A 23,571-nucleotide genomic window follows, 5' to 3' on the forward strand; every position below is an offset into this window, starting at 1 on the left:
TGTGGTTAACAATATTCAGCTCTTAACAAAGTGATACAAAATAAATCATCTTAGATTTTTGACTGAAAAGATCTAGCTGAGAAGGTTCTGCCAAACGGTCGACCAGCTCATCCAAAACGTTAAGGCTGACCTGACTTAGCAAGCTGCAGCGCAATCGGAAACACTGGCGCAGTTCAGAGCTCTTCAAATGCATAGCTTCAGTGTTACACGCACATTAGTTATATTCCTTCAATTAGTTAATCCTCTAGACAGTTTTCTTTTTGTTTTGCATGCATCCCGTTCCATTTTTCATTAAGGGCATCTCTTCCTTGGTCAGTCATGTGCTTTGCTTTTCAATTGGTTTCTGTGATTTTTTTTTTGTATGTTTTGTTTGTTAAGCTGTCAATAACCTCCAACACTTGGAAAATAAAATATAGATGCAGTTTCACTTACAGAAGAGAATCAGAGCTATATGGATATTGCAAAATGAAATGAAACAAGTGTCAGAAACAGTTTATAAAAATGGCACATTTATTGCTACAGAACGGTCATGTACATGACTTCATCGAGTAACTACAGATGGGAAACAGGTAATGGCCTAGACCAAGCTGGGTTTGTTTTTGTCTTGAAGGAACTCCAGCACACAACCTGTTTGGACACTTCTACAAATCAGGAATACACCAAAAACATGAAAAAATCGAGGCACTCAGCCACACATTGAAAACAAGGTGTAACTGTTTATCTTTTTTTTTGAAATGTTTTCCCTTTTTTTCTTTTTTTAACATTTTTTTTTCAGTTTTTAATGCTGCAGCTATGTGTACAGTCGCAAAAAATTTCCCCGCTGCGACCTACAACTAAAAAAACAAAACAAAAAACAAAAAACAAACAAAAAAAAAGCTACCATACAGTTTCATCTCAGTAACACATGGTAAAATAACATCTTTTAAATAGTAAAATAAAGTAACAAACTTTTACTCATAATGATTCCAAAAATCTACAAAGAAGAAATATTCAGAATCTGACCATTTTTTTTGTAATATTCATGGTATAAAAGGATTGCTCCTGCGAAAAATAAGCCAAATATATTTTTTATTTTTAAATTTAGTTTTTTTTTTCCTACTAGGGTGTACTACAGTCTATTTTATAGCAAAAAGAGCACTAGACAAACAAAGCTTTATAACAAAAAGCCAGGCACTGATACATGGTAAATCTCTGCTTTTTTTTTCTTATCTTCACTTAATTGCATCACAAGTAACAAGAATGAAAAAGGCCACAGTTCATATATTTTCACCATTACATATGTCTATAATACTTGAAATGAGTATGGCAGAACCAGCACTACACAAAGATGAGTCCACTTCAAGTCCCATGAGGAAGAGCATGTCTCTAAAGTAACAAACAAAATTAAAGCGAAATAAAACGAGAGGCCTCAAGGCCTTGGTGCCCCATTGTGTTGGAATTCATCATATTCCATCTTGACATTTTTTTTTTTTCGTTTCCAGTCAGCCAGCAGACTAAATTTTTGTGCTTGTTTATGCTGAAATTGTTTCATTCCTGACTCAAGTTCACTTTTGGACACAGATCATATTCTGCCTGTTGGATCCAAGACGAAAATCCTCTTAACCCCCAAGTCTTGGTTCAACTCCCTTCCCAACCCCCCAACCACTCATCAAAGTAAAGATCACAAATTAAAAAAAAAAAAATCAAATAGGAAAAAGCAAAACAAAAAAAACAAAAGGAATTGGAAGACTGAATCAGAACCAGTTGTGTTACTGGGTGGACTGACAGTTGTATAAACATTAGTGTTCCTTGCAGCTACACAGAAGACAAATGGTAAAAATTTCTAGATGAACAGATCCCTATTCTGCATATTCATAAATTACTTGAATGTGGAGGTGGATCAACTGTTCCAAGTTGCTTTTAAAGTCCAAGTCTCTTAAACAGATCCCCAGCCTAAGTATCATCATATATATAGTATAGTATGGACCCTTATGACAACTTTGTATAGTACTTTAATCATAACTGTCTTCTAATAAATTTCATTTGAAAATCCAGCGCAGGATACCAATATCTTACCTGGGTTTAATAATTACAAAACGACGACAAGAAAAACACACTAACAAGGCCACATTCCCTTCCATCTCTCTTTTCTTTTAAGTGGGGATACAACCCAGTGAATACAGACAGGTGCAGATAATGTTTCTCCACCAAGCAAAAAGTAGTGAGCAGCTTCTGGTGGCCGTTAGAAAGTTTTTCACATATTTCCAAAGGGAATTCAAGAATAGAGGTATTACATTACTGAGTAATGAATACATCAAAGCTGGTGAACAATAAATTGCAGCTTTTACTCTGTTTGAGAACAAAATAGAAAGCACCAATTTAAAAGATAATCAAATAACTACAATTTAATTTTTTTTGCTTTGCTTACAGATTTGAAAAACTTTAAATCAGCTCTGTTAAGCACCTTTATGATAACACGTATCAAAAGTGCCATTCTTAAAATGTACATCAATGCAGGGAGTGTTTCCAGTTCCCTAAAGAGTAAACACCGTATTTTCTTCTGTACACTTCTCCTGAATGTGATTAAGTATACCTGCTTCCTATATATTGTTCTGAGGGATACCCGCCTTGGTAGACTATACAAAATGAGTGCAGAATGTACCACTAAAAGGAAATCTTCAATACACTGGGGGAACAGTACACATGGTTTCCGTCATTCAGGAGGAGGGGAGAGTGTACAATGCTGTCTTCCATGCCCTTCTTTGGGCCCCTTTGTTCGTATACTTCACAGGAAAGCCTCAAAATAATTTCATGAAGTTTGATTTCTGCTATTCGCCTAAAGTTTTAATCCACCTCCACATTTTAGGAACTTATCAACAAATCAAAGAATTTTAGTTTTATCGCTACTGAACATATTTACAGTTTTCAACACACACACACAGCTAATCAAAATGTTTATGGGTTTGTAAAGATGACCACGTGGTAACTATCTTATTTGTTCTTACATTTTCAGAAATGAACATAAAAATTCCGATTCTTGTAGCTCACTATTTCATTTAAATGAGACGTTTTTTAAAACCACACAGTTTAAAAAAGAAACAAAAAACAATACAATGTATTAAAACACATAATAACAAGAGTCTACATGTAAAAATATAACTTTTACATACACAATTTCAAAATAATGATACGTTTGCCATTTGTTGCATAAAATTTACAAATGTATTTCATTACTATATAACTGGCAAAACAGGAGAACAGATGGAACATTTAGACCATTTCGATGGATTTATGGCATTTACTCAGTGCTGATAGGTGGAAAAACTACTTGAACAGGGATTTTTTTTTTCTTAATACATGCCAAGATTGTGTGGCTGTAAAAACAGAAACGAGTTAGAGACAAAAGGATGCTGACAAATACTTAACTAGGAGCACTATTTGTTTACTGCACTATACACCAAAGTCAATCATTATAAAGATTCACGATGGAAGTTGGTTCAATTGTGCCCAGACATCAAAGCTAGCTATCTGACGAGTTGCTGTGCCATAGCTTGATCTATGCTTCTATCAAATATGTTAAGTATAAACTTCATTCATACTGGCCAGAGAAAATACTGCACTACCCCTCCTCAAGAAAGTGCAACTTAATGCTTTAGGACTTATAAGGCTTGTTATAATGCTGCATGATGATTGAATATTGGCATTTTTCAGACAAAGGAGGAGGCAGTTAAGTCATCTACATCTTAGTAAACCCATTTTGAAAAAAAAAAAATCAAGAAAGCAACAAAATCAATCAGCTCTGTCACACTACTTGCAATTTTCTCATTTGATGGTTTTTGAACTTGTTTTTTTTTTGTTTTTGTTTTTTTCCAAAAATCTGACCATGTATTCAGAAACGCCTCACTGCACACTACTTCGGCTACACATGTAGGTAACACTTTAATCATTTTGTTAAATCACAGCCACTTTGATTATGTTATGTTTCCGATGATATAAACATTGGAAGGCACAGTGGTAACATTGTAGCATTCTAACCTTGTACCTCTGAAAATCCCAGAATAGGGTCACAAACGCAACATTACAATTCAGACAAACTCTTTTTGCCATGTCTTGGTAATGCTGCTTGTAATATCTACACATGATGTGACTTTTAAGTCCTGTGTTCCCAAAAGACTGGAGAAACAACTTTCTACTTATTTATGAATGAAAAGCAACATCAGGGTCAGCATTTTATCCTGCACTACCCCTCCGGAAGCAGAGTGGGCACTACAGGTTACGATAACAAACCGGGAAAAGGGACAGAAATAAGACCGAAAAAAAAAAAATTCCGTATTTACAGTAAAATCTTTCTTTTAAAAAAGTTAATCAGTACTATTTTTTTACAGGAGAAAAAAGTCTGAAACAAATGAACAAAAGCTTACCATAGTCACTAAATTTTTAATATATATTTATATATATATTTATATATATATTTGTCATAGGTCTATAAGATCCATCTGTTCCTCCTACCCTAAGGAATGGCTAATGTCATCACTTCGTTGTCATCAGGACGTTTGCTGGTTTTGTTACTAGGGCAGCCGAGCTTCCCTTATTCAATATCCAGTAATTATAAACACTAGCTGACTTGAATACCAACAAAAACGTTCATGTAGTTTTCTTCAGAAGTACACTTTTTCATTATTGCAAGTTTACAATTTTTTAAATTAAATATTTTTTTTTTCAGACTTACAAATTAATTATATTTTTTTTTCCAAAAGAAGTTTAGGCACAAATGCATTGTTCCACAGTGTGGAAAGATTGCCATTCAGTCTCTGGGCTGCGTCTCAGCCTGCACATACCGCTTTGCACATTCTGAATGATATGTTAAAGAGAGTCATCCCTCAAGTTGCACTTTTTTCTTTCTTTTTTTTTTTTTTGTTTGTTTTTCAGTTTTTTGATAATTGGGAATGCTGAAACCTCTTGCGTCTGCGATTCATAACTACTCAGACTTGTCTTATATTACAAAAAAAAGGGGTTAAGGAGAAGTGTTTATGTGGGTTTAAGATAATACAGCTGTTAAGGAAGTGGTCTCTTGTATTAATGAAGCAATGTAGCAACTTGGACCTGAGAAGGGAAAAAGAGAGGAAAACTCATTAATACACTTGTAACAGAAGAAGTCAATGTTTTATTTTTAAAGTCTTTTTTCCAAGGGAAAAAAGAACTGTATCTGTTAATCTGGGTGAACTTTGACTAATGCCTCAGTGAAAAGTAACAAAAGAGAGATTTCAGAAATGGCTGTAAACAAACTTGCCCTTTTACATCTGTCCCATGTGATTTGACGCATCTCCCATTCCGGGGTGTGGGCCGGCCAAGGAGAGCGGGGGAGGCTCCGAGGACACCTTTTCTTCCTCCCTTCTTTTCAGACACGCGGCTTTCGGATTCAGATTTCTTTCTGCGTAAGAGTGAAGCACAGAGCATTTGGTTAATGCCAAGGCTTCTGGCAGAGGGCAGTAACCCACTCTTTTGTGTGCTGCCCCCCTTTCCTTAGCTACGGAACAAAAGGAACGGTTAGGAAATGTGCGCTACAGCGATTGTTGAGTCAGTTCCTGCAAGCGTCCAGCTGCGCGGTGAATCTGGGTGGTAAGGCAACAGACCAGGCTCCAACCCACGGTGCATAAGGAACCTTTAAATGCAGTCTCAGTGGTAAGCTGGTCCTGCGCCTTGATCACAGGAGGCAGGGAAGCTGCCGTTTAGGCTGAGCCATGGAACGCAACTGACACGGCGCGTGGGGTCGCCGCTGCTCCTGTCCCAGCGGGCGGGACCCCGCGGGCTCCCGCGCCCCGGCGAGAGGCCGGCCGGCCAGCCGGCCGCACTGACCTCGGACTTGCTGCTCCAGGCTGAGGATGACGGCCACGGCCTGGTGAAGGATCAGGAGCTTGGTCTGCGGCTTGTCGCTCTTGAGGTGGAGCTGCACCATGCGGCCAAGCTCCTTGAAAGCCTCGTTGATGTCGCGGACCCGCAGGCGCTCGCGGGCGTTGTTGGCCATCCTCCGCTCCTTCTCACGCTCCGCCTTCTGCTCCGGGGTCAGGTCCTCGTCATCGTTATTGCTGTGGGACAAAAGGAATGCGACATTTTCTAATGGTGTGGGGAAACAAAGGGCATCAAAACGACTTCTGTTTTCTCCCAATTTTCAGGGGACTTGTCCACATCAAACTGCCGTTTGGGGCAGAATTTTACACCCACTGGAGCCCAGGATTGCTTTAGATGGCTGTCATGGTCTCACACAGGCCCTTTGGTTTCTCTGGGACATTAAACCCCAACCAAGTAGGAGAGGTTAAAGATAGGGCCCAGCATGTGCCGGTACTGATGTGGGGTGCCGGGGAAAAGGGGACACAAAGCTTTATCAATAAGGCTGCACACTCTGCTGGCGGCAGTCAACTTTGGTGCGAGCTGCTGACCACAATTCACAAGAGTTTTAGACTTAAGCTGGCTTTTTTTTTTTCTTTTTTTACTTTCATACTGTGACATCTGAAACCTAAGGAAAACAAGTGATTGAAAAAAGATTCCGATAGGTCAAAATGAACACGATGCAGCTAAGCAGGAGTAAGGAGAAGGTCCTACATTCAAGACACCAAAGCAATGGGAATGAAGGCAGGGGCACCATTAAATAGCTCTGAAGGTGTGGTCAATCCACTTCATGTATCTGAGTCTCATTTTCTCCACGTATTAAATAAAAAGGTTAGAAAAACATGATCTGCATGGCCTTTAACATTACAGATGTTTATGATACTCAAAACAAGTTGAGGAAACATGAGTTGACATCAGCTACTCAAAACAGAAAACAAAAACCAAATACTTACTGGTTACAAATGACCATGACCTCATTGAATCAAAATTGAAGCCAATGATTCATACCAAAGGCATGGTTGAATCCAATATAATCAGGAAAGGCAAAACTACTTCTGTTTCTGGGTGTCGTGTTGGCAAACTAGAAACTTTTGAATGGAAGGCAAATAGAATGATAAGCCACCTGGAAACCTTATCATCTAAGGAAGCTTTCTTGGCATCAGGGCTTCAAATAGTTGATGGCTGATCTTATGAAAAAGGCTTGGGAGATGTCTCAGGAAGGCAGAACAGACCAAAGAACTCTGAATGGTACAGTTTGGAGTAACATGAGCAAGGGCATTTTTGGGTATAAGAGATATAAAACATGAAATAAACTTCACTGAAAAGTCATAGACCCCCATTACATGAAACAATATGAAAGCGACCATTTATGAGGATATTAACCTAGAGAGTCAAGCATTCACTTCAAGGACCATCCAGTAACATCTACTTCACAATTCTACAAATCTGAAATGTTCCCAGAATAAAGATGTTGATCATAGCACTTTGGAACTGAAGGACATGCAGGAAGTTATTGAGTCAATTCAACATTAACTCAAAGAATGTTGGTTTAAAGTATAGGGCTCCAAATCTTCCACTTTGGAGAATCTCTGGGTAACTTCCAAATTGCAAAATGGACCAACTACAATTTAAGAGCCCCAATCAATCAAAAATGGGAGTGTATTCTTGGGGCTCAAGCACATGTTGCACATAAAGATGACGTATGTAAGCCAAGAACACTTGGCTTAGGTAAGGAAGGGGAAGAGGATGCACCAAAGAAAGATGCTATAAGGCTTGGTTCATCTCCCTGAATGTCAAACTCCCATCTAGATGGCGCTGGCTGCCAACCAACTGGTGGACACAACTGAACTGAACCTCCCAGAAAAGACTCTCTTTCTCTGTCATCTGATCTTCCTCACTTCCTCAGCTAAACTCTCTGCCCATCACCCTGATACAAAAGGTATCAAGTTTACTGTTAATTCACATCCACATTCCACTACACAAACAGAATGTAATCAGTGAAAAGAGAGGAGAGTGGAGTCTCCGCTGGGCCCCTTCTGAAGTTAAAAATTTGGGAAATAGTTTTAAACAATGAATACATGTATGCCTTTTACAAAGTGGACTTGAATGCGGGAACTTGTTTTCCAAAGGTATTCAGGCTAATAACAAATTAGAATTGGTTATCCACTTACAAATAAACTGGTTATGCAACTAAACTGTCCAGATTTGAAAAGCACTGCCTTACAACACAGTTTGGGAGACCTAAGTAAATGTCACAAGAGTAACCCTTAAAAATAAAAAGTTCTTAACAGCAAGTTAAAATGTTGTACTGAAACTTCAAAGAATCCATTAGTAAGAACGGACTGGACTAACAGAGAAGATGGTATGGATGTTAGAGCTCCTCGTTGAGATGTTTTACCAATGGGGCCAAGAGTCAGGAAACTCAGCACTGTAGAGGGAAGGTGTAGGTGAGAAGCTTTTGGCATTTGGGGAACTTAGGGCAGTACTTGTAATCAATTTATCTCAATATTTATAAGGGCAAAATGAAAAGGCAGCATGCTCTTAATTCCTAAAGAACACCAGAAATAACCTTGAGAATGACAGCCTTTAAATGGGGGAGGGGTAGTCTTAGTACAGTTTATTTATTTTGCTAAGGGAACTGAGGCAAAGAACATGGGTATCATGGAATTAAAAAACCACCTGATTACCAGATTAAAGTCCAAAGAGACAGAGTCTAATTTAAAGACACCAGATATTTAAGGAAACCAACCAGAAGTTATTTTCTTGCAGTTGTATTTTCTGGAGAAGGGAGTATCTGGGAGAAAAAAAACGAGCAATTTAGATAATTGCTCTTATGTGTATCAACATATTTAGGATACAGCTAGAAAATCAGTATTTTCTCACTTCTGAGATAAGAAAAAAGTTATTGCGGCATATATATCAATTGCATTTTTAACAGAGCTAAGATCTCTTTTTAGACGTATTTTAGAAAGAACATTTCTGACCAAATTTGTAGAATAAGTATAGTTTTAAAAATCAACTGTTTGCATTAATCAGTTACAAACTGTTTTGGTATCTAATTAGCATTGGGTCCAAATTCATAAATGCAAAGACATGATAGGCTTCACTAGAGTACAGGTATCTTAAATGATACTTTAGTATCTCTAGAGCAGGCCTTTAGTTTTCTTTTCCGCTGTAGATTTACCTGCCAGGAAAAAACTGAATAGTTTCTTCCTGTTCTGTTCACTTCATCAAAGTCCAATAAAGGAATTAAATGAAGCGACAGTATTATATACTGTTACCTAGATCTTGACCTAGTAATTGATTTGATATCCTTCTTGTCGTCGTCTAATTTCTTGTCCTCGGAAGATTTTGTGTCTTGCAGGTTCTCATCGCCCTCGTCGTCGGATTTGATCTCTGAGCTGCCGGAGGAGACACTCTGGCCCTGCAGCCCCGGGGGCATGCCTACAGAAAAACAGAGACCAGCTGACACTTCCAACAAAGACTCGATGCACAAACACGCGCAGCCCCGATTGCAGAGCTACCAGCTACTAGATAATTCACACTGCTGAACCGTGGATCTTCTGTCCCTTTTTTCATGCTGTCTGGTGAAGTTTCAGAAATGCACCTGCGGAAACAAGTTCTCCCTGCATTGGCTCTGAGGTTAAATTCTATTTTGCAATCTTTTGGAGTAGATGGTAATTTCACTGTCTACAAAACATCAACTTAATTGCAATGAAAATCATAATCATGAAAATCACACACCTCAATGTTCTGATTAAGAACCCAAGTAAATATCAGCTATTATATTGAGGTTCTTCCATATGCAATGATTTAATAGAAAAATGTCCTTAAAATATAATTCTCAGGGAGTACACAAAATATGTGCAGTCAAGACTTCAATAGATACCCTAATGATATTCTGAAATTAGTCTTCTCTTATCCTCAAGGACTAATCAGCATTTAAAAATGGTATGTATGGAAAGCAGTTAGCTGCTCACTGAAGACATTTCTAGCTTTATTTACCAATGCTCAACTTTTAAAATCACAATATATTCTAAAACTTGACCCTACTGTGTTCATTTATTTCTAAGAGAAAAGCATATGCCTATTGAGTATTTCCTTCTATTTATTATCTGTGCAGTCCAGAACCTTATCACTCAAAATGTCCACATTCCAGAAGCACCCATAATTTCTAGGAGCCCACTGGAAATGCAGAATTCCAGATCTACTGAATCAGACTCTGCATTTTAACAAGCTCCTCAGCTCTTGCTTATGCACATTAAAGTTTAATATGTATTGGTCTAGGACAGAGAAAGAAAACCTGAAGGCTCTTCAAAAGAAAGAGCCATGAAATTATTACTGTTCAGATAAAAATGGGCAGGCATACCCACATACACGAGTAACACTCAGATTCGTTCAACGTTTAACAGGTGAAAATGCTTATACGTATTCCTGCAGTAGTGTTTTTATTATTTTTATTCTAAACATGAGGGAATGAGAAGATGTCAGCCAGGCGCACAGGGAGCGTGGGACCTAATCATGCCCCTGTGTCCAACTTCCTGGGGTCATGAAAAGCTGACTAGAGTCAGAGGTATGCAGCCATCATTACGGGGCTGAGTGACTCAGGAACAAAGATTGTCCAACCAAGTTCCAGTTTTTAAATGTAACTACGTTTCCTTCAGTCTTAAACAACAAAAACAATTTCCTTCCTTCCTAGTCATTTGGAAATACCATTTTCAGGCTACAAGTAACCACATTAGAGGACCTGAATGAGTAAAATGTGGAAATAGCTAAAATAAAATTTCCTCTCATCAGTCTGTTGTCTCATTCCCTGCTGAAATAGGACCAGGATTTCAGAGGATATTGGAAGAAAACAAGTTACTGAAGAAACACAATTAGCTGGCTATGTTCTAAATACTTTCGATTTGCCTCCATTTTTGTACCAAATTTGATTCTTGGTTTTCTGCCCATGCTTCCTAAGGGATGAATGCCAAGTAAGCCTGGGATCAGCTGGATCTACTGTTGTCTAAGTGAGGCCGGAGGTGCCCTCGGAGGCGGACCTACCTCTGTAAGGGTCCTGGGGTGGGTTCAAATCAGGGGAAGTTGCACTCTGGACAGGAAGCTGTGGAACCGGAACCTGGTTTGGCACAAGAGAATGGCTGCCTCTCAGGGCCACGCCATCTTCACGATGGGCCCCAACCTGAAAGGGTGAGAGGAACCACAGAGATGAGCGGGAGCCATAGGTGCAGCCGCTGCTTCCAGGGGCAGCAGGACCGGCTGAGGAAGACTGGCCTTGGCAAAGCAATACTCCCAGATGCGTTTCACTAGAGGGCGCTGAAGGACTGCGCATGCACCTACAGTGCCCTGCAAGGCACTGAACACTGTGAGATGCCGTGGTGTACGTTCAGTGACAAATATGGCAGAGTAGCTCAGGCAGGTAAAACGTCAAATTGTCTCCCAGGGTGCTGCAGTGGAGCGCACTGATTCGTACCCATCTGTCTTCTATCATGTCCGCCAACAGATCTGACAATTATCTTAATGCCCATATGCTTAATTGTGGGCTTCTCAATTCCCCCATTGCTATCGGAAATCCTACAGGAATTTCAATTTGGCATTCGACTTTCATTTCAGGGGATAAGATTCTCAGGCCTGCCATTTTTTTTTTTCTATAATGCCAGCTAAGCCTCTGACAGCGGAAGCTACAGCAGTATGGGACACAGCCCCTGCTCGGTACAAATATAATAAAATGTCACCTGGCTTTCCAAAACTGGCAGCCCATTCCAAATGAATGTTTACTGTATTTCATCAGCTGCTGAGTTCCAAATCCAAAGGGGGACCATTTCTGCCAATGCCACCACACCGGAAAATGTACCAATAAAGGTTTTATTAAACACACCAGTAATGCCATCATTGCCATGCAAAGATGTTTGGACATCTTTCCATTTTTTTTTTTCATTATTCTGATCCTAGAAAGACACCATATTGTAAACTCTTTATGTTTCCAAGAATAAAATTATAGAGTACAACATGATGACTTGGTCTGAAAAAAATACTGCTGAGCTTTTTATTAACTACTACTACCTACTCTGGGGTCCAGTGATGTAGAACTCATGGCACGGAGACAGCAATTGCTGGCTTTATGGAGTACACCTTAAAGCAAACCATTGAACATTTGCAAACCAAGAAGAACATGAGTAGCTTACAGTTTCATTGTGAAGTAGTTGTTTTCTTAGCCTATTGATAGGAGAACATTTATGCAGGACAGTGGGTCTACCACTGAAAATATTTATCCATGAATTTATGTCAGTATGAGCCAAAGAGTTTAATTTTTTCCAATCCAAAATATAAAATCACAAAGCAGAATCTTTACTCTTTTGACACTGAATGTTTCAAAAGAGTATTTCCAAAGAATGCAGTAACAATAAGAGTCTCAACTGACAATACAATATACAGAACTGAATGAAGCATGTGGTATCTAAAGGCAGCCTGGTATAAAGTATCATTTTTGGATACTTTTGGAGTATATAATACAGAAGCATATACAATACAGTATAAATAGTACAATACAGAAGAAAATAATTCAGGGGAAGGGGGAGGATCATATAAATCACACTAATTCCTCAGATTCAAAATACAGCAAGAATAGTAAAGGATTTAAAGACTCAGGAGCACCATGAAGAATAAATGAATGTTGTAGCCGAGAGATCTGAGGAGTTGGTGCTGTCTGCCTAATGTGCCTGTGTCCCTTCCAGAACCATTCTGAATGGTACTTTGCTTCTGTGTGGTGCTTCAAGTGTACTGAGACCCTGATTACCCTCCAAAGCAGCCTGTTTCATTTTCATCACAAGTTGGCCTCTTTGCACATTCCACCTACTAGCTCTAATTTCAACTCCTGGAGTTCCACGGAGTAAGTGTAAGCTCTTTTCACATATTTAACACCACTGTCATGCTAGTCCTGTCTGTCTTTCATCTGTAACTGAAGCCTGATCTCTTACAGGCAGACCATGCCCACCCATTCTTTCAACCATTTCTCACTCCCTCTTTGTACAGTAGACCCTCAAATAATGTGGAGGTTAGGGGCACTGACCTCCCACGAAGTGAAAATACATATATAAGTTTGACTCCCTCAAAACATAACTACTAATAGTCTACTGTTGGCCAGAAGTCTGGTCATAAACCATCTATGAACAAATATTTTCTATGTTAAATGTATTATATACTGTATTCCTACAATAAAGTAAGCTAAAGAAAATGTTTTCTTCAAACTGTCAAAATCTTCAAAAATGTTTCCAATATATTTATTGAAAATATTCCGTGTGTAAGTGAACCTGTGCAGTTTAAACCTGTGTTGTTCAAGGGTCAACCGTATATGTCTTCACTTCCCTTTGAACAAAAGAGTGAGGGCTGTTTCCCATTCAGGTTTTAATTTGCCATTTTTATGTTTGTGCATTTAGAAGACTGATTCAATCAATGATTATCTTTCAATCTAAGATGTCAACTTGTAGGCATGAATTTTGCAGGCCTTGCTCAAATGGTAGCTTCTTAAGTCTGTCAATCAGTGTTAGTTAGCCTAAATAATTATATTAGTGCTGATTCATATTTATTGGTATTCCCAGTGGATTTAATTTCTTGAATTTTCAGAAAGGATAATTCTAAGTCAGAATCATTGAAGGTAACCACAGATTTGAGCACAGCAGAGATGCATACTCCTATCTTATAATCATTATATTAAAACACTCAATCAAGCCTTCTTTGCAGGCAACTATGATATAATTTAAGGGTAATAAGTTGCTTTTCACTTGAAACATACTCAGATATTGATCCTGCAATTTCCTTTTCCCCCCTCTAGATCACATTTAGATTAATTTTTTTTTTTGCAAAAGGGAAAAAGATCCCATAACCAATTACTTTCAATTTTCTTTGCCTCAACTGTTAGGAAAGACTAGTACAACTGAGTGAAAAAACACAATAATAACAAGACTTAATATCTAGATTCCAACTGCAATGGTTCCTTTGTTAGTTATGTAACCATGGGTAAGATTATTCAAATCCAAAATGGAGAAAGTAACACTAGAGGTAACACTAGAAATAAGTGCCATGTTTATTGCAAGGAATAGCAGTATGTAAAACAACTGGTATAAAATAGGTGCACAGTAATTATAGACACTGTTCTGCATTCTAACTGACATACTTGCATGCTACCTAAAAATAAAAGCCTATGTAGTTCAAGAACCCTCAAACTCAAACTACCTTTACTTCTGATCATATTTGCACTCTTTGTCTCTATTTCAGACAAATCTATTTTGATTGAAACCTTTCTCCTGTGCAATGACAGTAAAATCTTGGGCAATGTTATAAATACGTCTGAGTATCTAGTTGTTCCAACTGTATTTTTGTTTGGATTTTAGCCATGTATGTTAGTTTTCAGGCTTCCCTTGTAAACTAAGTGTATTCCAGGTCAAATGAAGGACTGGTGACAGGTTCAGATCCAGGTGGTAATGAGCCTGATTCTCCAGAATCAATGGTGTTGCTGGTGGCTAAGGAACAGTATTCTAAGTTGAGGAATCAGCACTGCTTTGCTAGTTTCTTTGGCCACAGACAGCATGTCCTGACTCGATTTACTTCCTTTTCAGAACCATTATTCCAGTCACATGAGACACAAAGGATGAAAGACAGTGTGAATGGCCAGCACAAATCCATCTCTAGACTAACTCAGAGATAGAGGAATCTGTCAGTATATTCAAGGACTCACAAGGGTTAGGATTTGTCTACCTTCCATGTAATAAATATATAATAATGTAACCAGACAAAAGCAGATTACTTCAACTACTAACTGATTCTAAGGACAGTGCCTATTTTTAGAAAATCTGCACTTCATCAAAGCCCTATTTTGATAACCTTTCACCTAGATAAGCAATAAAGTTAAAAGCCAGCCTATGAAAACAGTGACTTTTATCAATATTGATTGTAAATTTTTTCACAATCTTTAAGAAGAGTCTTAAAGTCAAATAAAACTGGTTTTAGATATCTTTGCTAAAAGTAGAACTAAAATTAAAAAATTATTCAATAACTGCTAATTGATTGATCAAAGAGTACATTTATTCATTCAAGAAATATTTACTCATCTCATCCACACATGTCACTCCGTCAGGTGCTGGGAATAGAGTGGTGAGTGACTCAGACATGGCCTCTGTCCTTGTAGAGCTCGGAGTGACCCTTTGTGGGACTTCTGGGCATTGAACCACTTTAGTGTGGCAGTTACAATAGTACGGGCTAGAGACTCATTCAAGCTTCCTCAAGTAAAAGATTTATCATGATGATTTCTATAATTTAGGTTTTAGACCCAGAATACTCTAAGGACCTAAGGTCGCTCCTCATCTCTCATGGGCCATTCCAGACTCTCTCATCTCTCTGCTGGCACCTGTGTCTCTCTACGGCTTCTGCCCCTCATGCCTACAGCCTGCACTCTTCCTTCTTGGTATCATGTGGTACATTCTTCCAGGGACCGTACCTCCTGCTAACTCCCTCTGTTAGTATTTCTGAGTTCAGAATGCCAAAGTCATCTGATGGCCCAGCTCACCACTTAGAAACGGACACGGGCCATCCTTATGAATGGGCCACCCTAGGATTAGGTGTCCCCTTCCTGGTCCATGAGCTACAAAAGAACAGGAGGCAAGAGCACATATGGTGCAAGCACGACTGTCCCTTCTAAGGCCCCATAAATCATGGCTGTTAATTGCAAATGTCTAAGTTATACTGCATCTTAGGTCAGGTTATATTCCAATTCCAACACAGCTCTTTAAATTCTCCTGTGTTAGTTTATCATTGGGAATAATTAAATACCTTTAAAAGTGCTTTACTTCTGAATCACATAAGCACCATAGAATTTTAAAGAACCTTGCCTTCTGAGGGAAGACGTAATATATGAGAAGCACTTCTCAATTATAGTATATAGACTTTAAGGGCTTGAACAGACATGGAGACCAGTTAGGCCAAATTCCTCATTTTCACAGTAGAAAGCTGAGGCCGAAAATGGTTAAGTGACTTAGCAAACATCTAATTAGAGGACTAAAACAGATTTTGAACGTAGAAAACTTAAAAATAACATTGAACAATTTGATTGGGCCTGTATATACACACACACACACACACACACACACACACACACACACACATACATTCTTATAACATATATACAGGGGAGGGGAGCAGAGTTAAGGGCAAAATGGGTTTACTTCCTAGAGCTTCTGTCTGAAAACTGCGTGCATACATGTCCGTGTGTGTATGTGCCTACAGATGCAGATATGAAAATCATTTTAGTTTTATCGTAGGGAAAAAACTTCGTAGTTCACCAACTCAGGCAAAGGCCAAGATGTCTAACTAAATTACAGAATTCAATAGTGGCCACAACTCCTCCGACATAAACAGATTTCAAAGATATGCAGCTTCAAATTAGGTGGCTGTTGGCAAGGCTGTTTTTATGGGGGGATGCGTAGAACATCCTGTTAAATATCCTCGTGTTGATCCTCAAGCTAACAACAAACACCACAAACAAAAAAGACAGTCAGTGTTTCTGCTCTCTTTGTTTCCAGGGAGTATTGTGAAAGTAATTATTCTGTTGTATTTAAGAGGCCTATTTCATGGATGGGAAAATGTATGAAATTTCATTTGGCAGAGTTATTCAATCCTTGTTAATGTTATCTCCAGAGATAACTGTCTCAAAACAGGCTTTCAGACCTCTGTTCCTTCCATTCTACCATAATCCCAAGAGAGTAGAGGACAGGAACTTCAGGAAACTTGTCACCAATTTCTAGACCAAGGGCTAATGACACAAAACCAGGTATGTTACTAGAAACATCATGGTACATCAAAGGAAAGTTTGTTAGAAATGGCATCTGGTTCAAAAAAAATTTTTTTTTTAATATGGGTGCTTTTGAGAATGAAGAAAATTATCAACAAGAAAATGGGACAAAGAAAAAAGACATGGTAACTTTTACTTTTTCCTCTTCTCTTTCTCTTCTTGTTTTGCCATAAACATGAAAGAAAAGTTGATGGGCTTTTACTGTAATTAGGCACCCACTGACACAGAAAACAGCTTTGGGGTCTGAACTGTAATCTCCCCATGAAATACCAATTATACATGACAGTTGTGGAGTGCTAGGTTTCAGTTTCAATTATCTTGCCAGATCTCTGTCATATTAGAGGAAAGCAAACTTATTTTCTCAAATGTGCAAAATATGGGAAATAAAATAGTGCCCCTATTTTAAAGAGGTGGGAAGGGGTCATGAAAACCTTTTTAATACCTCACCAATGGAGATGGGAGGCTGGAAGTTCAGGAGACCAGGCAGCGGGAGACAAGCGAGGGTGAGGACCAGTTCAGAGCTGGGAAAACAAGAGCTCCCTCCGACCCACTCCTTAGGATGAGGGCGTTCTGAGACCCGGACACTCTTCAGCCACAAATACAGTTTCCATATTCCTCAGTTTAAAAAAGGATCAGATTACTTTTTTAAATCATGTGATTAAACATTTAAAGGACTTTTCACTGAAGTCAGACCTGGATTCAGTTTTCTGGAGGTTGATTCATGGGAGATGTTGGTTGGGAAAAGACTTCCTAGGTATCTCTGGATCACCTTTTTCCCCCTGCCCCTGCCAGAATTCTCACAGCTTCACTTATACTTTGCCTGAAATTTAAGGTAATTCCTTATTGGGAAATTCTTGGAAATTTATTTAATGCTTATTCTCCAGATAATTGCAAAGCTTTCAAGAGAATTTAAACATGATCTAAATGACCCAAATCTTGGCAGTGCTGACCTGTTTAAGTGATCAGCTAGGCTGAAACTCCTGCGGTGTCCACTAAAATGGTTAAAATGAATGATTCTCTGATTTAGTTCGAGAGATGCAAATGACTGTTATCTGATTTCAGTTCATCTTTTTTTTTTCTTAACTCACAACTTCCATCTATTAAAACTGTTTCATTTCTCTCCTCTGTATCTCCACCCTCCCCCTGACTGTCTACATCATCTTCCTACAGTGGAAACCGAAACTGGATGCTGCCCACCAAGCAGGGACCTCGGCGAGTGGCTGACTGAGTCCACTGCAGCCCTTCCCCGACCCAGGTAGCAGGCTAGGAAGCAGGTTACAGTGAACTAAAGTTAATCCATGCCTAGTGAACCTAGCCCATGGAGCACAAAGATTATGTTGAAATGCTGCAATTACTCATAAGCAGCTTCTTTTGTTTAGGGAAAGAAAGACAACTGAGCATGCGACATGTAGGTGGAACTTGGGATCCCTGCGGCGTGAGCACACCCGGGTGGCTGCACAATCACTGCCGACTTCTGCACAAAGCACACGCTGCCCAGCCCGGGAGGCTCATCACCAGGGTTTTATCCTTACCTAACTGGCCTTTATTTTTTAAATGTTATTATCCAAGTTAAACGGGTTTATTGTAGAGTATTTGGAAAGGAAGTGCAGGTGTAAAGGAGCTTGCCGAAATTAACGAAACGTTTCTTCCCCATGGCTTCCTAACTACTCACCTTTTAAATGCTATATTCTCACCATCACTTGGTCTCTTACATATCAAGGTTCCAGTTATGGCTTTTCACTGTTTTATGAATCAAGTCTAAGATCCATACCTTCACGTCTGAGTCCTTCATCTGGACACCAGTTCCCTCCTATTTTTGAGTTCCTTAATTTCAGTCTTCAGTTTCCTACTCAGGGCCCCTCCTCTGCTGCATTCACGCCCATCTCACCAAAACATGAACAAAGCCCTCCCTACTCTGTCTCCCAGGTCTGGTTTCCTCTGCATCATTCAGCAACCACTTCTTTTTTATTAGCCCCACATATTCCCTTACTCTAACTCCTCCTGGACTGGCTGGATCACCAGAACTCTCATCATCTTGCTGGGCCTAGACAGGGCTCTCCCTTGACTGTACACTGTAGATGCCACCCTAAAAACACACTGAAGGACGTGGTTTAACGGGGCAGGGCATACACTTCAGTAATCTTGTTTTGCTGCTGTTCATAAAGCTTATGCTTATTTGGAGAGGTAAGCACCCCAAGGCCAAGGCCTGAGCATAGATAGAGGTCATTGTGCAGGATTGTAATGTCACAATGCACAATCGGATGCTTATGAAGTGTACGTGATAACACAAATGGCATGCATCTGTGAGACTATTTCTGAAATCTGAACCTTTTGATTATGATTAAGTATACATTTAGTATGTTTCTGTTGAAAAACATTGAATTCAACAAATGTCCCTTGAATGTCTGCTATATGTGAAACACTAGTTATTTGAAGGAAAAACAACAAAAGACACGTCTATTACTTTATGGGCTGTACATCTTAATGGTAGATTATTATAATTACTGTATAAAGCAAAATAAGATGAATGTCACAAGGGAGTACAAGGACACGTAGGGTTTTAAAGGATGGGTGAAATCATATCAGATTGAAAAACCAGAGACTATTTCAAGAAGGTGGCCTTTTAGAAAGCTTTTGAATAATGGATAGAAGCCTGATATTCTTAAAAACTGACATTTAACATTAATTAAATAGTATCTCAACTTTAAATGAAAGTTTCTATTTTTACATTGAGAAGTGGCATTATTTACATATTTAAATAAATAAAGCAGCAGCTAAGGACTGCATATTAACATGTTTTCATATTGTCAGACTATATATTTTGGACAAAAAGCAGATTTTTATAAAGCCCTTTATAAACCTCAATAGCTTTACTACAAAGTGAACACGGGGCATTTTGGACACAAATGGTACCTCACTGTATGTGTGTATTATTGGTCCAAATGATTCACTCTTATTTAGCTGCAATGAAGTCTTTCATCTCCCAACTATACAATAATAGTTTCCATATGACCAGTGGCTCTGCTATAAATAAGATCAAAAGCAAAAGAAAGGATTTAATAAAAGAAAATGACATTAAGAGTAGCATTAAATCAGGGAAAAAATACCAATAGCCAACTCTTTCTCTCTCTCTTTTTTTTTTTTGAGAAAACAGCATCACAGAGTACTAAGTAGCTTCCCCAATATGTCATGAAAAGGCATTTTACAAGCAGTAGGCATATGCAAAATCCATTCATGTATGCCTCAGAGCAGCAAAGATTAAGTTGGGGGCAAGAGAGGAATGTGAGGGGTCGGGGTAGGACTCCCCCATTTAGAGGCAGGCAGGAGAACAGGTAACAGACCCAACAGCCAGTTTCATGTTAAAGAGTTCAAGGGACTGTATCAATGGCAGATGTTCGTCCATTTATCCATCCTTTTATGTTCTCTTTAGTGGAGATAGACTTTTTGGTAATCCAGAGATTCTCAGAGAATCATAACATTGCTCAACTCTAGTACATGAGTTCTGAGAAAGGAAGTTTTTTTTGGCAATGCACAGTGACTTGATATGAAGAGCCAACTTCCCAAACAAATTTTCTTCTAGTTCTTAAAAAAAAAAAATACAATGTTAATCTCCATTCCCGACTGGATAAACAGCTGCTAATAACCTCCAGCTCTCCGGGGAGGAGGTTGTTTCCTTTCATCTTCAGACTGGTGGGTATCTGACGTGCACTGGACTTTAGTGATTGCACATGTGTCTTTGCCTTTTTCAAAACTGCCCTGGCATTGGTCTTGCCAATTTCGGGTTCTTTTCTCGCTTTCTCTTAGACTGCACCCATGAACTTGGAGGACATACTCAGCTAAGGTACTACTTATGTCCAATTGTAGTTCTTTTGCTGTGCGTATATTTAAAGAGGAAATCCAAGCACTTAAAATATCTAAAGAAAACTAAAACCTTGGACTTTTGTATTTGAAGCCTTATGAGGGAAAGGACCATTTTGCTTTCTTTCAGACTAAGCTAATTATTCACTCAAGGGCTGGCTATGTTCAGATACTCAATTTCTAATGGCATCACTAATATGATTGCTTACTTATATTTGTTTGTGTACTAAATAAAGAGCCAACTTCAACACTTTTTCCCTCCATAGGAAGCACCCTGCAGAAGGTTACAGGGCCCCCGGTCCCCGGAGTCTCTCTCCCTTGTTCCCAAGCACCTGCTTTACTGGTGACCTCAGTTCCACACCTCAAGATTCAGACATTTCGCAAAACAGCTTTTTAAACAAAAACCAGCTGTTTCCCATCTAGACTACAGGGGGGAAATTTGGGCAGCTTACAGAAACATTACCCAGAGACTACCATTCTCCAATAACTTTCACACACTTTCAGCTCCAAACGAGACCCGTCCACGTGCAGAAACCGGGGAGACGGCAAATGTGAAATTAAAATGTGGAAACTCAATACTGTGGTTTTTGACAGTATGTCCAATTAACTGTTTGAAAATGAATGTGGCTATTGTAAAAGGACAACGCTTCCCCAAAAGATGTCATTTAATTAATATTGGACAGATCTTTTGGTTAAACTCAACGTTATAGTTGTGAGATGATTTATGGATACAGAGGAAACTACAATTATGCACAAGTGTGAATGTCAACCAATTAGGCAGAATCTTCGAGTTTCAGAAATGTGATGTTAGAGCTTTTGTTTTTAGGCTTTTCCTCTTAAGGCTGCTCTGCCTGAACCCTCTTCTTATTTTGAACCCATTTTATACTTTTGTTTTCTAAGTAATTAAGATACTTTTGATTTGAAAAATTTACAGCCACAATAAAAGTTAAAATAACACAACAGCCACAGGTTTTGAAAAAATATAAAATGGCCAAGGCCTAGTTTTGGCTTTTAAACAGTGCCAAGTTGCTGCAGTATTTTCTGTTTTGGTATGAATGACATAACTGAATTACTTCATGAGCTGCTACTTTAATTCCTAAGGGTGGAAAATTCCATGAGTTAATTTAATTTGGATGTAAAAAATATACACGAAAACTCGCTCTTCCTGTGGACTCTCATGTGAAATATTCGAGCCAATTGTTGGAGCTGCTGTGCTGCGAGGAGGGGCTTTTCACCCAATGCAGCCCTGGCCGGCATGCTGCAAAGGCTGGTATCATCAGGCAATTTTCTTATTTCCATCTGGGCATATAAGATCCTTTCTTTTCTGCATATTTTAAAAATCATGCTTATTTTAAAGCTCTGTATAATGCCCTTTCTCTGTGGAAATCCTACGCAGACTCTAATATGAGCTCAATGACACCTTCTCCAGGAAGTTCTCCCTAGCTGTCCCCTAGGGATGGATAAAGCTCCTTCCCTGAATCACTTCTCAGGTCACATAATAATTCTACCTTGCATTACAGTTAGGCACACACTTGTGTTATCAGCCCCCCATAGTTGAAGGCCTAAAGGATCTGGGACTCTCCCTTGCCCATTTGTGTACCCCCAAAGGATCTGCAGTAGAGAGACTGAGAATAAGTGAATCAACACCTGTGTATTTTCTAATATACACAATATTTTTCCCCCCCAAAATTTGTTTTCTGGAGAAAACAAGGGTAATACTATTTTATTAAATGCAAGGGTTGCACCTTTTCTAAAGTATGGGCAATTTAGTACTGGGCAACAAAATACAATGTTGGCCATTATTCAAAGGGTCTACCTGGTTTTTTTCCTATTATTTAAGAAGAAAGCAATATTTAAAGTTCATGATACCAGGCCACTAAACACATAGGTCGGGGGGAAGGTGGGGTGGAGAGTGGGCAGTGAGGCTTGGGTTTGTCCTAAAAACATGGAGAGAAAGGGAATCCTTTGAATTCGATGGTCCCGGGCAGGTCACCTGACTTCTTTTTATATCACAGGGCCTGAATTAAAGTAAAATAGGTTTTGGAGGAAAAAGATGGGTATGTAACTAATTTGGACCCACTGCTGTGGGATCTGGGACATGCATCATGTCCTAAACATTTGTCTTAGGGGTTGTTAATGGAGTGTAAATGGTATCACTGTTATGGCTGTATTCAAAGCGTCTTGACTTCTGTTTAAATTAATGCAGAAATATCAAATGGGGAGCTCAAGAATTCTAAAGCTGTTGTAACTAATCCATGATTAAGAGAATTTCTTTAAGTTAGACAAAGACAGACAAATATTGTATGTTCTGCTATATGTAGAATCTTAAAAAAAAACAAAAAAAAAAACAAACTCAAAGAAGAGAGTAGAAGGGTGGTTGCAGGCAGCTGGAGGAAATGGGAGATGTTGATCAAAGGGCCAAACTTCCGGCTCTAAGATGAATACATTCCGGGATCCAATGTACAGCACAGCGACGATCATTAACAACACTGGGTTATACATTTGAAAGTTGTTTAGAGCAGATCTTAAAAGTTATCACCACACACATGGACATAAAAGACAATTATGTGAGGGAAGGAGGTGTTAACTAACCTTACTGTGGTAATCATTTTGTAATGTATCAAATCATCACATTGTACACTTTAAACTTACATATTTTGGGTGTCAATAGTATCTCTAACAAAGCTGGGGGAAAAATTTTTCAAATAAACAAAAGCTCTTCAATTCCTTTTTCCTCTGCCCTTTTTTTCTTAAAGTTTTCTTGAAATAAAGCATGATATCAACATAGATAAAAACTTTCAGTTGACACTGCTAATCTATTCTCAGAAATATTTGATAATAGTGGAGATTAGGAGAGATGATGCAACACTAGAGATAGGCAAATATCCTAATTAAAGAAAAAAAACAACACAGTAGCTACAGAAGATGATGGTAATGACTCAGAGTTTGGGTGAAATTCTGTAATAGGCTATTTACAAATTATTTTCAAAGTGCTCTGAAAGAGA

At 38.8% G+C, this 23,571-nt stretch overlaps 1 protein-coding gene across 15 annotated transcripts in view; it reads right to left on the reverse strand.

Annotated features, from left to right (window-relative positions):
- Window positions 1-487: 487 nt before the first annotated feature.
- The window catches only part of TCF4 (transcription factor 4), a 333,945-nt gene continuing 310,861 nt past the window's right edge, over window positions 488-23,571 (reverse strand). For 12 of the 15 annotated variants that reach the window (XM_036918543.2, XM_036918538.2, XM_036918539.2 and 9 more), the window contains 5 exons: window positions 10,912-11,047; window positions 9,147-9,309; window positions 5,836-6,065; window positions 5,270-5,410; window positions 488-5,082 (listed from right to left, as the gene is read on the reverse strand). In XM_036918543.2, coding sequence (XP_036774438.1) covers window positions 5,274-5,410; window positions 5,836-6,065; window positions 9,147-9,309; window positions 10,912-11,047 — 666 coding nt within the window. In that variant the 3' untranslated portion in view covers window positions 488-5,082; window positions 5,270-5,273. The remainder of the gene's footprint in view (window positions 5,083-5,269; window positions 5,411-5,835; window positions 6,066-9,146; window positions 9,310-10,911; window positions 11,048-23,571) is intronic. The other 3 variants (XM_036918542.2, XM_036918541.2, XM_036918550.2) reach the window with 1 other exon arrangement.

This window comes from Manis pentadactyla, chromosome 6 (genome assembly GCF_030020395.1).
Source record: "Manis pentadactyla isolate mManPen7 chromosome 6, mManPen7.hap1, whole genome shotgun sequence".
Taxonomy (NCBI): Eukaryota; Metazoa; Chordata; class Mammalia; order Pholidota; family Manidae; genus Manis; species Manis pentadactyla.